This window comes from Podarcis pityusensis, assembly GCF_964106645.2.
Source record: "Podarcis pityusensis genome assembly, chromosome: 11".
Lineage (NCBI taxonomy): Eukaryota > Metazoa > Chordata > Lepidosauria > Squamata > Lacertidae > Podarcis > Podarcis pityusensis.
In genome coordinates this window covers 37978820-37997456 of record NC_138036.1, presented here as the reverse complement: position 1 = coordinate 37997456, position 18637 = coordinate 37978820, and the positions used below count along the sequence as shown (strand labels likewise).

General features: G+C 38.1%; 1 protein-coding gene across 2 annotated transcripts in view; it reads left to right on the top strand.

Annotated features, from left to right (window-relative positions):
- The window catches only part of CHD1 (chromodomain helicase DNA binding protein 1), a 43637-nt gene that overhangs the window by 9469 nt on the left and 15531 nt on the right, over nt 1-18637 (top strand). For both annotated transcript variants that reach the window (XM_080972205.1, XM_080972204.1), the window contains exons 3-19: nt 1660-1861; nt 3202-3306; nt 3820-3887; nt 5298-5447; nt 7235-7500; nt 7940-8165; nt 9140-9240; nt 9509-9687; nt 10148-10275; nt 11134-11350; nt 14371-14460; nt 14729-14919; nt 16141-16329; nt 16492-16654; nt 17129-17281; nt 17389-17460; nt 17821-17970. In XM_080972205.1, the coding sequence (XP_080828331.1) occupies nt 1660-1861; nt 3202-3306; nt 3820-3887; nt 5298-5447; nt 7235-7500; nt 7940-8165; nt 9140-9240; nt 9509-9687; nt 10148-10275; nt 11134-11350; nt 14371-14460; nt 14729-14919; nt 16141-16329; nt 16492-16654; nt 17129-17281; nt 17389-17460; nt 17821-17970 (2650 nt within the window). The remainder of the gene's footprint in view (nt 1-1659; nt 1862-3201; nt 3307-3819; nt 3888-5297; nt 5448-7234; nt 7501-7939; nt 8166-9139; nt 9241-9508; nt 9688-10147; nt 10276-11133; nt 11351-14370; nt 14461-14728; nt 14920-16140; nt 16330-16491; nt 16655-17128; nt 17282-17388; nt 17461-17820; nt 17971-18637) is intronic.

Sequence of the window (18637 nt, the reverse complement as noted above, 5' to 3'; positions counted from 1 at the left end):
AAAAAACACATAAAATAAAACCTTTGCATCAACGGACCTAGGGAGCTTATCAGTAGAATAGCCCCCTCCTTGACCTGAAGAAAATCATTGTTTCCAAGACTCAATGTTAATCAATTTAGTATTTGGAAATCATAAATGGAATAGTCTTATCTCAAGTACTCTGCAGACCACCTGATACCTATAAAGATTACTAATGCAAGCTGTGGTGATTAGAGAGAGAGAGCTCCTACTTTATTCAAATGACCATTTGGAGGACACCTCATTTCCATTGGATGTGTAGGTGTGAGAATATTTATAAAAACGTAAAGAGAGCACCTGCTGAAAATAGGCCACCACCCAATTTTCCACAGTGGCATACTAGATGCCCCTTGACAACAATGGCTTTCACCCTTTAATGTTTTCCACCAACAGGTATTCAGAGCCATAGGACCAATAGCTATTGTCACTAATAATTATTAATGGAGACCTTTCTGCAGTGCTATTTTCCCATTAAAAATAGTATAAATGGAAACAGGACCAAGTCAGAAAATTACTTAATGATACTGAGCCAGAGTGGAGTACTAGAAGTTTGTTATTTCTCTTTTAAATTTACTGCATTCCTGGGAGTTTATGGCGTTCTTCTGCTCGCCAGAGGAGGAAGGGAGGAACATCCATCCCTTTCAAGACAGGGAGAGTGTGGACACTGTCAACTGCTGTTTCAGTGACCATGTTTTCTCATGAGTACAGTTCTTGATGGTACTCTGCCCACTGCTTCATCTGCTTGTTGCAGCTTGTGATGATCTCTCCCAACTAGGTTTTCAGTGGTGCAGTTTTCCTGACTGTTTGTACAAGGTTTCTTCATGCCTGCGTACATTTTGCAAGTGTTGCCACTGACAGTAGCAAGTTGAATGCTCTGACAGTAGTCATTGGCACATTGTCTGGCGATCCACTGGGCATCACTTCCTGCCTGTCTTAGTGCATCTTCTCGCAGGGTGCACCATTGTAGGTCATAAGAGCTCTCACTTTGCAAGCAATAACAGGCTCCATTTCCTTAATGTCAGCCTCAAACCAGTCGGAGATCTGTGTGCATCTCTCCGTTTGAAATATATCAACTATTGGTTGCCAAGCTCCACAACACAAGCCATTCTACATTTTAAATATATGAGTCTGAAGTTTAAAACACATTTTTGTCTGTCTGTTGGAGGAAGTTGCTTATGTGCAAATGTAAGCAAAAGCATGCAACTGCATGTCCATAGCTCTAAAGCATGTGGCAAGGTCTTGATAGGGTGTTTTTAACATTTGAGCAATTGTTATTTGGATGGGGAAACATTAACATTCCTGTGTCCAGCATGCAGTGTTCAGTTACCTAGCAACTAGATGTCTAAGGTCATTCCATTCTGTACTTTATCCTATGTTCTAAGTATGTGTGTTACCAAAAAAAAAAAAAAGCATATTCAAGGCTCCTTAATTCATTGACACTCTATTTGAGAGATTTATTGGGAGAACTCCAACTTGCAGATGCAGGCATTACTGCAAAGACAGATAATCAGCTGGGCATACTGTTGAAGCAGCAACATTTACTATCTAAGGCTAATGCTAAGGGGCTTTTAAATGAGGACTGTGCACCTGAATCTGTTCTTTAACCTTCTTATAATATTTACTTTTAACTTAAAATTGCAGCCAGTCAGATGATGATTCTGGTTCAGCATCAGGTTCTGGATCTGGTTCCAGTTCTGGAAGCAGTAGCAATGGAAGTAGCAGCCAGTCGGGAAGCAGCGATTCAGACTCTGGTTCAGAGTCTGGCAGTCAATCAGAATCGGAGTCTGATACATCTAAGGAAAAGAAAGTCCAGGCTAAACCTCCAAAGGTTGATGGAGCTGAGGTAAGGTGGACTCTCTCCACATATGAGAAACTCTATTTAAATGGTTGTTGTATTAAGTGAGCATCTGCATAAATAGTGCAAATTAGAAAGTACTTTAGTAATATGAAACATTGGAAATGCTGATAAAAATATCAGATGACAGCAGTGCCAAACTTTCACCTTTCCAAGAAATACCCAGTGTTGACATTAACACTGCCTGGGTTATTTAGCAACGTGTGTTGTATCCACTGTAGCCATTCCACTTGTGGAGCAGACTTGCACTTCCACAACTTCACCCTCCTCTCCCATGCACCCTCAAAATCTGCTCCAGAGGATTGGAACACCCTCCAGAGCAGGTCTGGTGGGTGCAAGGATTCAAGAGGAAAGAGAAGTACCACATGTGGAACTCAGTTCATGCAGCAGTGAGTACATTGGAAGTTTGTGGCAACCCTTAAGTAAAAGTCTCTTTTACATTTAGAAGGAACTTACAAAATAATATATTAAAGAATCATGTCTATTTTTTGCCACACAAAAGGCAACAGTATTATAGCCTTCTAGATGCAATTTTGATGATGGCATGATATCCTTAGCATATCAATATAACTGAAACCGTTTCAGTTGTTGAATCAAGTCCCCATGCCACCCCACCTTAAAACATGCACAAATTCAGCATGGCATATTTTAGTTGGAGTGGTTTGAATTTGGTGTATCATGCTGTGATATTTCACCTGAGCCATTCAAAATCTGCAAAGCGGGTGGCTTGCACCTGGCCCTCCCCCCTTTATATAGACTAGGGCTGGGCTAGGTGCAGTCCCCAAGTCTCTGCCCCAATAGGCCCAGAAGGAGATGCCTGTCCCTCACCTGGAAGGTCTGCTGCAGTCGAAGGTGGGCGGGGCCAGGTGGCCATCCCCCCCTCTGGTTGTCTCAGAGGGTTTCCATGAAAGAGCTGTGGCCATTCTGTGCAACAAATGATGCCTCCCCATCCCAGATGAGCGAATATTTTAAAGCCCATATTAGATGTGCCTGCAACCAAACAATGGAATCAGGTTCACAATAGACCCTCCAATATAGCATGCCTGGTGAGACAGTGTTTAAAAGTGCTATTTAAAAGTGCCATTTGATGATGTTGCAGTTTGAAATTAATTTATTATTTCTATGTGGTCAGTGGAAGAAATGTAGATATATTTCAATTGTGTTCATTTGTTTCTTAAGGTAAGGCTTCTGAACAGTGATTAAGATAACCTTTCTTGTATTTTGGATCTACCTGTTACTTGTAAAGTTTGTGGACTTTACTGAAGAATGTATTTTATTGCTTGTGTTTTATGTGACTACATAATGTTTTTATTTGAATTCTGCTTTAGTTTTGGAAATCAAACCCAAGTATTCTGGCTGTACAGAGATCAGCAATGCTCAGGAAACAGCAGCAGCAGTCAAAAGCAGCATCTTCAAACAGTGGCTCAGAAGAGGTGAATAGTTAGCTAGTATTTTAAATGTAAATGTAAACACAGATCTTTACTAGCCAGTGCCAGTATTTTAAAAGAGAAATCGGAGTCAAAGTATCCTTTAAGTAAAGTACCTTTCAAATCATTGACTTGTATACTACTGTAGATGCCAACTGTTACCTTTCTTGGGGCCAGCACAGTATCTTTAAGACTGTATATCATACTTGCTTTCAGTATTCACAAGATTATAATATATGTAGTTTAATTCCCTTGTAAAAGAAAAAAGGTATCGAGTTCAAATGGGCTGGAGGACCAATTCAGGGGCTAATTTGACAAGCAGCTTTAATGAGGCAACCAGTAGTTGGACTGAGGATCAACTTTTCAAATGTCCCTTGCCATCCAAACTTAATGTGCCATCCTTCCTCATCTTACCTGCAAAATTTCCTGCAACTTTGGTGTTGAAATGGAATAGCAGTGTTAAGAGAATGACTGTTTGTTTACTTCCTTATGGACCTTATATTTTGTTTTTCTATGCAGGACTCATCAAGTAGTGAAGATTCTGCCGATGACTCATCCAGTGAAATCAAGAGGAAGAAACATAAAGAGTAGGAAATTAAGTATTACATAGCTTGATGTAGTGTTTTAAATTTATCTGATCAGTAGAGCACATGATGTTATCAATGTTATTTTATCTCAGTGGTTGCTTAGTATCCAGTGAATAAACTACTTGCTTATCTGTATACTTGTATGGCTATCCATATAGTGACACGTTAGGATTTGCATGTTTAAGATCTTTGCATGGAAACATTCTCATTTTAGAAACAGACAACTGCAACAGTATTAGGAGTTTAATTGCCCAGAACATATTTCTTTCCAAGAGGTTAAAGCCCCTTAAGCATAATCTGGTGAATGTTTTCTGTGCAATTGGCCAACCAAAATGTTTGCTTTCTATCACCCCATCATTATCTCACTGAGGCAGATCAGGTCTCTGACATCACACTGTTTTATATACACTCATAAAATGCCTCCAAAGCATATTACTAGCTCAGGACAATTCCATGCCCCTTCCCTCCTGAGCTTGATACTGAAGGGAGAGAGAGTAGTCATCTCTGCAGTCCCACTGCACTTCTGAAGCTTTCAGAACTGCATCTGATGTTGAAGGAGCTCTAACTGTCCTTTTGAATTTGGAATTTGCCCCTGCCCCTTCTCCCACTGTCCTTTCTACTGAGCTTAACCTTATAAATTATCCACCCCAAGGAATTGTCCTTTGGATTATCCAAAGTTGTGCTTTACTTCTATGGGGCTCAGAGTGCCTCCAAAAAGCAGTACAGTACAATTATAAGGATGATCCCCCTACCTCCAGCTACAGACTTAGAAGGAAGGCTGAGGCTCATCAGGGTTGGGGAGAATTTGGATCATGGCCAGTGCTGCTAACATATTTGTGGACCACAGCAGGTCTCATTAAGGTTCATATATTCAGTTCATATTTGGTTTTTTAAGTAGCCCCTTGCTTCACTGAGATTTGCTTCATTTAAAAGTTTTTCCTAGAATTTACATATTGCTTTGTTTATTTAATATATGAAGGTTTGAGTATTGATGGCAGTGAGAAAAAGTCATTAATGTGGAAAATCTATATAGTTAGCATTTCATTTTAATGAAATTGGAATTATCCCAGATAGTTCTCCTATTGTGTGAAAGCTGTAGAGACAGAATTTTTAAAGAAAGTGGCAAATAACTACTTACTGACATATTCACAAATTCCTGTAAATCATTAACTTCATTTTAGTCATGCAAAGTTAAAGGTTTAACCCTTTTCCTGTAACACCTTCCATCTACATTAATTTTTCTGCTAATTTCAGTTGTTCAACATTGCTGTTTTCAAAATGTGTCAGGATAGTGGCTCACTCCCTTTAACATTTTATACTAAAAAAACTTGATTTTGTAAGATTATTTTTACTTCTTTTGATCTACATTTAGGTATATAAATGTTCTTTTTGTAATTTTAATTTGTGTAGTGAAGACTGGCAAATGTCTGGGTCAGGATCTGTCTCTGGAACTGCTTCAGATTCTGATTTGGAAGAAAGCAGAGATAAAAGTAGTTGTGAAGAGAGCGAATCTGACTATGAGCCAAAAAACAAGGTCAAGAGCAGGAAGCCTCCAAGCAGGTATGTGAAAAATATTTTCGATTGTAAAGTTTCCTCCTTGTTTGGATAAAAAAAATATAAATATCCTCTCTACATGTTGCCATCTATGAGTCCAGTAAGTAGATGAGCTAGTCTTTGTGCACTGGGATGCAGAAGAAAGAAAAGTTGTCTTCTTGCTTAGGGGGCATCTCCCATTTTCTCCATATATCTACTATTTTTCTTGCCTCCATTGCAGAATGATCTGCTACCTAGTTTAGACTGCTTTAGGCCAAAGCTTGTCTTTGTTTGCGAACTAGAAAGAAAGAAGGTAGAAGTCTTTTTGAGCATTGAACCTACTTGGGCTGAGTTTCTGTCTTGCAATTTTTGTGTTCCAAGGGCAGGTGGAGTCAATTTTACAGCTGCCTGTCTTCCTCCTTTATTGAAGATAGTTAAGAAAAATTATGATGATTATGGTAATTATTAGGGTGGTGGTTCACCCTAAAGTCCCAAGGTGGGTTACAGTGCTACAAACAATTTAAACAACTTTTAAAAACAATTTATTAAATTAAAAACAACTTAAAACTTTAAAAACAAGGTGCGTCCTTAAAATATACTAATGGGAGATGCTTCCTAGTTTAGCCGTCAGCTTAGTTTTTCTTCTAAAGAACTTGCTTTCTATTCTATAGAGATATCTCCCTGTGTCTGGATCATATTCAGATGAGACAGAAGGAGAAGGCACATATAAGCTAGTTCACTATTTTACAGTGTTCAAATGCATTCCTGGGTGCTGTCAATATTATATTTTATTCCTTTTGATTGACTGGAGTGGCAGCAACCAGAGTACAGAAAGCGTTGGGCTGTGGCGAAGTCAACTGATTAGAATGTGGTGACAAAGGCTCGCAATGGCCGTTCTTATTTGGATAGTGTGCAGTTGGGCCCGTTGAAGCCTTTGTCCATCTGCTTTGTTTTGCTTTTGGGGAATGTGATGACTTTTTATTTCCCAGTGAGGCCAGGTCCAGTTAAGGCTCTTCCGTGAGAAGCTTGCAACCTCAGGCATGTTAATCCATGCTGATGTGCTTCAATGTGGCCAGAGAAGCCACAATGCTTCTTTAGGGTGGAGCCTAGAAGCCTGACCTAGAACCCAGCTGCTAAAAGAAACCGGACCTGTTCAAGAAGTACCATCTGATAACAGAAGGCTTGGAAAGATGGGAGAAGTGGTTATTGGGAGCTCTTACACCACACCACACCACCCCCAAAGAGAAAACCTTCAACCATGTGTTTCCTCCATTTGGAGCATAAAAGTAATAAAACCCAGCAGATTAACTGCGTGGGAAGCTGGCTGTCGAGAGAGAGCATTTTAGATGTTTCCCTGTTGTGGATATCACTGTACTTCAGAATCCGTCCACAGTAAATGCTATGCCAGCAATGTCTGCGGGTTAAAAACAAAACAACCAAGGTTATAATGTGTCTTAATGCCCCAAAGGGCTATTCTTTTCACAACCTTGGCCCTTGCCTTTTGATGTGTTCAGATTCCATTGGGATGGTATAAGAAACTGGCTAGACTCAACTCCTTAATGGTGTTGGGACAGTTAGATATTTTATTTGAATAGACAAACAGTATAATAAAAATCTTTTTAAAATGTCAATAATAATAATAATAATCTGATAGTCTGCAGATTCAGAAATTTACTACAGGAAGTTAATAAAAATTGGTGCTCCAGCACAACCTACAGGGTTCTCAGCATCTTTGCCTGCCATTTATTCTAGGGCTTTTACTGATGAGTGTTATGAAAGTCTATTTTTCTCTTATTGTTCTTCAAATGTTTAAGAATAAAGCAAAAAAGTGGAAAGAAAAGTGGGGGGCAGAAGAAAAGGCAGCTTGACTCATCAGATGATGATGATGATGACGACGATTATGATAAAAGAGGATCTCGCCGCCAGGCAACAGTAAATGTTAGTTACAAAGAAGCTGAAGAAGCAAAGACAGATTCAGATGATCTGCTGGAAGTCTGTGGAGAGGATGTCCCACAACCTGAAGAAGATGAATTTGAGACAATTGAAAAATTTATGGATAGCCGCATTGGACGGAAAGGAGGTAATATCGACTTATATTTTTAAAACTTCTCAAGCTGATGAATAATGTTTAAAATTATTTCTATTGGATGAAATATATGAGAAGTACATGTTGTGAATGATACAGTAACTGATATTTTAACAATCTTGTTAATCAAACTTTTAGGTTTTTTTGTATGTATTACAAAATATTTTGGTTATATATGTTGTTTAGGTGCTGTCCTATTTTTCTCTTTATTTGCTGTAGTTTTGCTGTATATTTTGGTTTCAACACATACTTCTGGCATTAATATAGTTTGTATTGAACTTTTAAATAGCACAGCGATGTACCAGCATTCTAGTACAACTTAATGGAGTGATTATAGATGCTTCTGTCATCTAAAACCAATCTAACAATGTTTGCTGTTCTATCTAAAGCCATTTAGTATTGCAGTTGATGCTGTTGTCATGCTCTTTTTCAGCAACTGGTGCTACAACCACTATCTATGCAGTTGAAGCTGATGGAGATCCAAATGCAGGATTTGATAAAGCAACAGAACCTGGTGACGTGCAGTACTTGATTAAATGGAAAGGTTGGTCTCACATCCATAACACTTGGGAAACGGAAGAAACCCTGAAACAGCAGAATGTTAGAGGAATGAAGAAACTGGACAACTATAAGAAAAAGGATCAAGAAACAAAACGGTGGCAAGTATTGTTTATTGTAAACGTATAATACAAGCACATATTGCATATTATTGAAGTATTCATTTGGCACGTTTCTTTATTCATGCATGAACATAATTGGCAGAATGCTGAATAAGGCAGATGTAATTCATTCATAATGTTTTTTAAAAAAATTCAAAGTACTGTAGTACTGATGATCTGCAGATTTAAGGTTCGGCATTATGCAGGATTCTTAATGGTTAGTGTGTGCTGTATCCAGTTGTGGCTTTGTGCCAGCAGAAACGCTTCCACTACAACAAGGTGAGGTACCCCATTTTCACCAGTCCGTCTTCTCAATTGCAGCCCTTTAAGCCATATTACAGGGATAACCAGTGTGGTGCCCTCCAGCTGTTTTGGACTACAGCTCATAGCATCCTGGGCCATGCTAGTAGCGGTGATGGGAGTTGTAGTCCACAGCACTTGGAGACCACTCCATGTAGGCGGTCCTTGCCATATTCCATACTGTTCCAGAAGAATCAATAGCCTTTTGGTAGGATGGAGGGGCTACATTGGGTAAGAAAGAATTAGTGAAAATATGGATTCCAATATATTTCTTCGACTCAAAACACTAATAGTAGTTATTGACTTGTCAGGATTGCCAACAGGATTCATTGGATGCAGTTCACTGAATGCAGATTGAGCTCTCTGCATCTCTAACCCCCCCCCCCCCATCCTATTGGCAAGAATCTCTTATGTACATATATCAACTGAACCTCATTTATGTTGTGGGACTGTTGCAAAGATAAAAAGAGGAAGAGGAGAATAATAGAATGTTGCCTCCAGGTTGTGCTTTCTAACTTTATAGATTTCCAGTTTACTTACCTTTCGTCTCTTCCCCCCGCCCCCACAAGAAAAGTTTCTAATCAGTCTTCCTGTACTTCTGTTGAAAGGTAGAAGAATAGTAAACTCTACATTCTACAGGGCTGTAATGAATACGCTGTGTAATTTCATTCCAGGTTAAAAAATGCTTCTCCAGAGGATGTGGAATATTATAACTGCCAGCAAGAACTCACAGATGATTTGCACAAACAGTATCAAATAGTAGAAAGAATAATTGGTAAGTGACAGATTTTGAAACTAGAAATAATGATGATATACCAGCATAATGCATGCATTTAAGTTTTTCTGTGTTCATGTAGTTGGAAAGAAGTTGTATCTCATCGTACTTTATAAACTATTTTAAAGACTTTCAATGTACATGTCAGTGTCCCTACAGCTATATCCATAAGTTGTTCATCTATTCATGAGTTGTTCAGCATAGTGCCTTATTTCAGCCTAATTATGTGTCAGTGTTAAATTTCATTTTAAACATATATTTCCCACAGCTCATTCAAATCAGAAGTCAGCAGCAGGTTATCCAGACTATTATTGTAAATGGCAGGGTCTCCCTTACTCAGAATGCAGCTGGGAAGATGGTGCTCTCATTGCAAAAAAATTCCAGTCACGCATTGACGAGTATTTTAGCAGAAATCAATCCAAGACAACTCCTTTTAAGGACTGTAAGGTGGGTACATTAGTGTTTCTTTTAACAATGTCTCCTTCAGTTGAAGTGGTATCCGGTGTCAGGCTATACCAGTTCCATTTTGCAAATGGCAGCTCAATTCAAAAAGAAGAAACCTGCATAGAATACTATTGGTTAGGAATAAGGGATTAAGCCTAACATTCTTCCCGACATCTTATTTTCTGTGTCAGAGAATTATTTTGTATAGAGAGGCATTTGACTGAATGATGCCAGGCATAGCTTTACGACTTCATCTGCTGTATGTGAAATCTAATCCAACAAGAAGTAGTATAAGATTTAATAGTTTCAACTATTTAAGAACTACTTTTTTAAGCACGATGCTCAGGGTGGAAGTTGGTCCTTGGCTGTAGTAGATTCAGTTTTTCACTTGCATAACGATTTATCATTTTTTTCTTCCAATTCAAATATAGAAAATTAATTCTCACCACCCCTCTTTTGCCAGGTTTTAAAGCAGAGGCCAAGGTTTGTGGCCCTAAAGAAACAACCATCTTACATTGGAGGGCATGAAGGTTTAGAGCTAAGAGATTATCAGTTAAATGGACTGAACTGGTTAGCTCACTCTTGGTGCAAGTAAGTACATAATAAAATGTTGCAATTATATGTTAAATACACATGCATATTTTTATTATTTTACAAGCTTAATGGGAACACAGTCATACACATTTGCCACTTAATAAATATCTGTGTGTGTGTGGCAGTTATGTTTAATGGATTGTACAAAAATAGTTACTTATATCCCATTCTTATTGCCATGCAGACTTTTTTTAAAAAAAAGCATGATCATCAAAAATTGTAAGCTAGTTAAAATCTGAAGATAGGACTTAAACTGACATGGTTCAGTTTTTATTGTTTGAGATGTGTGTTTAAATGAGCGGTCTGTGTTGATTCTGTGTGTACCCTGAATTACAAGTTGAATGGGAAAAATTTGGGGAAGGTTCTCAGATCCTAGGTCAAATTGTGCCATTAACAAAGCATTTCTGTCCTGTCAGTGACTACCTAAGCTTCTGAATCGCTTTGCTGCACTCGTTGTCCAATGGTACAGATGCCCATGACCTAACCCCACCAGTGACATATGCCGAGGGGGATATTTCCATACACTAGACTTTCTCCTCAGAGTCTGGCCTTTTTTGCCACCTTTTTGCACTATGCAGTGATGAAATTTTGCTATCCTAGAGGCTATATCCCCAAAATTCCTTGTGGGAGGGAACAGAAGCCCCTCTCAAAATCCTTGGGGTAGCAGGGTCTTTGCTAGGCTCTGAAATGTCCTCCTCCAGTCTTTCCTGGGGAACTATTGTCTTTTTCCCACTGCCCCCCCCTCCCGATGATTCCTCTTGTACCCACTGCAAAATGGTGAAATCTGCTCTTGTGGGAGAAATACTGCAACTGTCATTCTGAAATTTGCCATGTTTTATATACCTCACTTTACAGGAGCAACAGTTGCATTCTTGCAGATGAAATGGGCTTGGGCAAAACAATACAAACTATCTCCTTTCTGAATTATTTGTTTCATGAACACCAGTTATATGGGCCTTTCTTGCTGGTAGTACCACTTTCCACTTTGACATCTTGGCAAAGAGAAATCCAGATATGGGCTCCCCAGATGAATGCTGTAGTTTATCTGGGGGATATTACTAGCAGAAATGTGGTAAGTGATCAAATTCTACAGTGTCACTGTATTCTTAGTAGATCCAAAATTAGTGCTTATACAGAGATGGTATTGGAAAGATTAAAATTAACCAAATTTCACATTTATTTTAAAGAGTTGCTTGTTTTTGGTAATATTTAATATTTTTGTAAGTAAAATAAAGTGTGTATTCTCCAATATTTTGATACTTTGTTGAATAACAGAGAAATATTAGCCTTTCATTTTTGCCAAATACATTGCTGCTATCTAGGAAATGGTACAGACTCTTCCATTGTCTGCTAAGACAGAGGGAGGCCAAATAACCAAAAAGCAGTGTTCATTCAAGCTTCAATTTACTGAACTCAAGTAGTTAAAATGTAATAATTGATTACTTTCATTAGAGAGGTATTTACAGATAATAGCTTTATTCAGTAATGAAATGGACTGTAAAACATGAAACTATAGGTCTTAGCATGTTTTATGTGGAATTTACATTATGCTTATCAGTTCTTTTGAATCTGCTACAAATGCAACTGAAAATAATACTTCCAATCATTTTGATTTAATCTTCTTTGTTATCCTTGAACTAAGCAATATTTTAACACAGTCTTTTGATTTACAAATTTTCTTAATAAAATTCACTGACTGTTTTTTGCTGTTTGTTATGACTTCCTCATAGTTGATCAAGAAGTAAAGTGTTATACTGATCAAGCATTAAGCACATTTAACTCCGGTACCTTAGGAGCTTTAATTCTTGGGAACAAGGCAACAGTTTGAGCTACTTTAAAGTCAGTCTCTCTTTGATGGCAGAATGCAGGATTCAGATTGACAAGTTATTCTCAAAGTAATTTATTTGCAGGGGTGAAATGCTTTCCTGCCTCTAAAGAGAAAGAAGTGTTTGGAGCAAAAGGGAGGGGGAGAAAGAAGGAAGGAAAGCTAGGAAACAAAAAAGAACTGCAGAATAACAGTCCCATCTTTCAGTTCCTCATTTGTACAGTAAAACAGGGCAGGTGTGGGGTGGGGCAGATGACCACTCTGAGAAACAAACCATTCAGGCAAGAACATGATTAACTGTTACTCTTTATCCCTCTTTCTTCCGGGGTAAGATATATTTAGCCAGGTAGCAGTAGTGACTATAGCCGTGCCAGAAACAATCCTGTTCCACAGAACTTCTCCTGTCTGTCACTATCATGATTGAGCCTTCAGGCAGTACTCACCTAGACTCAGAAGGACCTGTTTATAGGATCTCCCAACTCACCAGATACCAATTTTCGAACCAATGAAATGTTTTCATGTGTCTCCCTACAGATCCCCATCACGCCATAGTACCCAACTCTCCTAAAGGCCCAATAGCATAATCTGGATTAGATGTTACTGTCCAAAGAGAAGGGTGTGGTGGGAATTGCGGTAGTGTAGCAACTTCAGGTATCAGAGGATAAAGGGTTTCCCAAGACCCTGCTAAGTATCTCAGTGTGCTTTCTAATCAGTGGCACTACCCTCCTGTCCTGCTTTGTAAGTGGGCAGTCATTTATAGCCTTTGCAATCTGAGAGATGACAGCATCAGATCAGTTGATCCTGGAAAATGTCAGAGAACAGTGCATGATAGAGTGATGATACTAATCTAGAAATTGGTTTGTGCCCAGTACATGATTGAAAAGCCTTCTCAGGCACTTGTTCAAAATCAGTCATATCTGCTTCAGTTTCAAGCTTTAGAAATGGTTCCAGCCCATGAGGCATTGGGCATATTTTTTCACCATTCTGGAAATCAGTAGGAGGAAACGAGCCATTCTGTCTCTGAAGTACTTCAGCAAATTGCTGGAGAAAAGGTGCTCCAAGTTGTGGATGCTGAAGTTCACAGCAGCACAACCAAGATATTTCCTTGCTTTGTAGATACAACAGAAGTCCGTTGCTGTATTCATCACCACTTGCCTGGGCAAATTGTGTTACAATTTGAATTCCATAGAATTCCTCAGAATTCATTTGAGTCAAAGTATATGTTGAGCTCTAAGCAGCGCTGTTAAGTCTCCTGGACTTTCAGTATCAGTTGGCAAATAAACAGGCGTAATTCATATAAACAGGTGTACTAACAAGGTTTATATTGGCAGGCAGTTGAGTAACAGAAACTTGTCTCATTAGGTTATTTGGCACAGTTCCTAGGTCGGCATCTTGAAAAGGTGGTGGTTGTTTTTTTTACTTACGGACTTCTCATATAGTTATGAACCTTTGCTTATAGTTATCTTTGTAAGCCTACACACACTTCCACAGATATTTAGATACAGGTTTTACATAGGTAGAGATACATGGATATAAAATGTGTGTTGATAAATAGATATAATGCAGCATTTTAACGCCACCAAGGAGGTCTGGGCGACCTGCTTGATTCTGGTTCCCATTCCAATTTTATCTTCACAACAACCTTGTGGAAAAGGTTAGGCTGATAAGTTAATAAATTACTTTTCAATGGACCTAAGAGAAAGCCCTTCCCTCATCAATCTTAATCTTGCTTCCTCTCATCCCAGAGGGAATGACTTTGCCACAGTCTGGGCTGTTATCTTGTTTCTCAAGGGAAATGGAGATTTACAAGTAAATAAAAAGACAAAATATGCATTTTCTTTTGTGAAATGTGCTTGTAAATAAAAGCTAGTTCCCTGGCTTCTGCCTCTGGTTAGTGTAAAGGATCTTTCTTCCATAAAGGCTCTCTAGAAGGACCAGAATGAGCAAGGTAATTGCTTGTGTTGTGTACTGCATGTGTGGTTTACACTCAAAGTTGGATCAGTTTCTCTGTTTTGTAACATAGCTGCAAAGGGACAGTTACAAAGAAACAGGTTAAGCTGTGCTGCTGCAGAAGTATATTGTATTGGTTGTGCAGCACTAGCTGCTTTCTCAATAGGTAGCTATTCTAATCCGATCCTACTTACTCACTTTCATATTCATGAGCACTTAGCTTGTGTGTAAGCTAATGTTTAGAAGCTAACAGCGTCGAATATTATCAGAATTTGCGTTATTTCATAACCTTAATTTCTCACCAACTTTGTCTGCAGATAAGAACACATGAATGGATGCATCCACAGACCAAAAGATTGAAATTTAACATCCTTCTGACAACTTACGAAATTTTACTGAAGGATAAGGTAAGTAATTTGACCACCACTCACTTCTCAAAATGAAAGCAGAATACTGAAGGAACTAGACTTGCCTGTCAACAGTTCTTAGGTTCAATAGAAGAAGTGACTTGTGAATTTTATTACTGAAAAAGGCAGTCGTTTTCAATTTTGTGGAAGAAGGTAGAAATTTTTTAATAGATTAGATGCTCATTTTTCTACATCATCACTTAAATTGCCATTTTAAATGCTTAATCTCTGAAACAAAAAATCATTCATTTGTATTTTATTTGAACAGTCATTCCTTGGTGGTCTGAACTGGGCATTTATAGGAGTAGATGAAGCCCATCGATTAAAAAATGATGATTCCCTCCTGTACAAGACGTTAATAGACTTCAAGTCCAATCATCGCCTCCTTATCACTGGAACACCTCTGCAAAACTCCCTGAAAGAGCTCTGGTCCTTGCTTCACTTCATCATGCCAGATAAGTAGGTAAACTTACTATACTAGCCATGTACAGTTAGTAGAATTATTTAACTAGCACTCCTTGAAAAATGGTAGGGACTGCAGCTTTGCTGGTTTGTCTATTGCTTTGTTTTGGTGCAGAATGTCTGGAGAGTTTATTTGTTTATGTTGTTAGCCGGCTTTAAGTGACACTGGAACCATGTTAAAACAAAACAAAAAGTCCAATGCCTCTGGGAAGCTTACAGGCAGAACATAATGGTGACAGCCATCAGAGGTCACCTATTTTAGCTGCTTTGGCTTGTGTCTAGCTAAGTTCTGCTATTAATGGGCATGCCCAATTTATGTATATTAATTTCAGTGGGTCTACTCTGAGTAGAATTAAGTTGAGAACCACCCTTTGTTTTGTATATTTTCAATATAGTCTCGCAATAGAGGTAAATAATGGTCTTCTGATATACTGGTTACTTTTATCTGTTTATGTAAACCATACATCTTCAACATAGATTTGCTTTTAGGGTAGCGAAGCAAAATAATAAGAAACAGGAAATTAAAATGATAGTAATGATTATTCTAATAATACAGAAAACTAATACTGCAAATAAAAAACCCTCAAACAGCAACAGCCAGCTTAAATAAATTAAATAGAGTCACTTAGACCAGTTTAATTTTAAAGGGTGCTTACGTTAGCAGTTTGTAAATTTGTGTAACTACAGAAAGCTGCTGAAAAGGTGTGTTGTGTTGAGAGAGTGACAACAGCCTAAATATTTCTACTTGCCCTTATTTTTCTTATGGACAAGTATGAACAAAGTGGAAGGAAATTAAAATGGGGATGAACTGTCAGAAAAGAAGGGAGGATAAATTAGCAGAGCTTTTTTTTTTTTTTGGGGCGTGTCACTCGGAAGTAAGTCCCATTGAATTCAAGTGGGACTTACTCCTAAGTAAGTGTGTATAGGAATGTGTACAGTGCTTAAGCTGCTGTAAAACTAAGTAGCATAGAACTTAGTGAAATGTTTAAAAACAAGGGTCATTTATTTTTCATAATTCAAATTTTCTATTGGCTTACTAACTTGGCTGATTACACGCTTGTTTTTCTCAAGTCTGAGAACTTGTGTGTATGTCCAGGATGTCATGTATAATAGTACAGTAAGAATACTGGCATAGCATATATGTTTATTTTGAAAATCTGCCACAATGGTTATATTGAAAATTTGCCACAATTTAGAATGTTACATTTTATATTGAAGGTTTTCTTCTTGGGAAGATTTTGAAGAGGAACATGGGAAAGGAAGGGAATTTGGCTACGCAAGTCTTCACAAAGAACTCGAACCATTTCTACTAAGGAGAGTTAAGAAGGACGTAGAAAAATCTCTTCCTGCCAAGGTTGAACAAATTTTAAGAATGGAGATGAGTGCATTGCAAAAGCAATATTATAAGTAAGTAATTTATTGTGGCTGTCAAAATAATTTACACAGTGAAAAGTGAGCAGGTTTCTTTCATACAGTAAAGAGTTTGCCTGTCTGCCTGCAAGCATTTTTTAAAATGTTCTGTTTTCCACAGTTTCATTACTGACAATACACTTTTTTTTTAAATATCAGGTGGATTTTAACTAGGAATTACAAAGCCTTAAGTAAAGGTTCAAAGGGCAGTACCTCAGGCTTTCTGAATGTCATGATGGAGCTCAAAAAGTGTTGCAATCATTGCTACCTCATTAAACCACCAGATGATAATGAATTCTATATTAAACAGGAGGCCTTACAGGTAAAATTTCATGTCTTTGTAAAACTGCTCTGCATATATTGTTCTGTATATAAAACAAATTAAAATGCAATGATCAGATTACTGGGTTTTTAAATGTTAATTAAATAACCTAGGAATGATTATATCTATTATTATTATTATTACTATTATTACTACCACCACCAAGTAAACATATCTAGGGAGGAAGTTCCACAAACATGGTGCTGCAGTTGAGAATGTTCCCCCTGCTTGCCCACTGCCTCACCTTGTTTCATAGCAATATGCTGAATGCGTAGTGTAGCTTTTTAAATCTAAGAATTCTATGCACAGGAATAGATGTAATCGTGTTAGGCATATTCAGACTTCCTTAAATTTTTGATTTGTGGTTTCTGCCTTTGGTTTCTGGTAGTTCCCACAAAATGCATTAACGTTAATGTACAGACATAGTCTTCCATGCAGTCGTTGATTTTTTTATGTCTTGTGTTTTCTTTCAAGAATTTAATCCGGAGTAGTGGGAAGCTCATTCTTTTAGACAAGTTGCTGATTCGCTTACGAGAACGTGGCAGCAGAGTGCTTATATTTTCTCAAATGGTGCGGATGCTGGACATCCTTGCTGAATATTTGAAATACCGTCAGTTTCCCTTTCAGGTAAGAGCTTACTGTTAGATTATATCACTGTGCACACATTTATTTATTGGCCTCACGCTGTTTACAGACTAGCACAGTCTTAGTCTAATTGGTCTTTTTCTCTCCAGAGGCTAGATGGGTCAATAAAAGGAGAACTGAGGAAACAAGCACTGGACCATTTTAATGCAGAAGGTTCTGAGGTAATGTGTTCACTTGCCTGTTTTGTGTTTTGTTTTATCTTTTAAGGAATGTGTTTTGTTTCTAGCAGCAGAAAAGATTATTTGCCATCTTATAAACAAAAACTTTCATAGTGAAATCCAGGATTTTATGTTACAAAATTGAACTGTAGTACTTTGTTTAAGGTTAGCAGTTTATTTTACAACATTGTTTGTGTTGGAGACAAATGTTTTGGTACAGTTTTGGAATAATTGCATTCTTCAGTAGTTTAAAACTATTTTAATGTATACAGTACTTTGAATGTCAAAATGTATCAGTTAACTCTCCTGTTAGGTATATTTTTACAGTTTTTGTTTCAGTCTTCCCGTCTTTCTTAATTCCAGGACTTCTGCTTTTTACTGTCTACCAGAGCTGGAGGTCTAGGCATAAACTTGGCATCTGCAGATACTGTTGTTATATTTGATTCTGACTGGAACCCTCAGAATGATCTGCAAGCACAGGCTAGAGCTCATAGGATTGGGCAGAAGAAACAGGTACGTATGTTTTGTTTGATTTAGGTACTTGGTTGGGGACAGGAACAAATTATATGAAATCCAGTTTACATATAAACGCGTGTTTATCTGTGTTTATTCCCCCCGCCCCTCAAGTGACGTAGTTTGAATGTCTGGGTCATGTTTTATGGATGTGTTAGTTTACTTGTCTTTATCAATATGTGGTTTGTTTGTTTGTTGTGTGTGTGTGTGTCTTACAATTAACTAAAGAATTCAACTTTTTAATAGAAAGACAACTTTAATGTGCCCAGTTCCCAAACTATCAGCCTGACTCCAACAGACACAGTACTAGCATATAAATGTTTATGATAGAGTATATTTAAAAGAGTGCAAGTACACTTCGTATACTTTGGCTGCAGTCCACCAGCAGTGAACTGTGTGTGCTCCCATCTCCACAGAAACAGAGGAGCTCTGCTCCCCATAAACTATGCACAAAGCTTTCAGGCTGGCCATGGAATTCGGGAGATGTTCCACCACTGTGATCAGCCTGACATCTCCTTGCATCTGTGCAGTGATGATTCACAAAAGGGGATGGTGCTGATAGCAAGGCCATAGGAAACTAGATTTGGGTTTCACAGCAGCAACAGCGCTCACATATGAAATTTTATTTATTTATTGCCCACCCTTCACCCTAAGGTGTCAGGGCAGA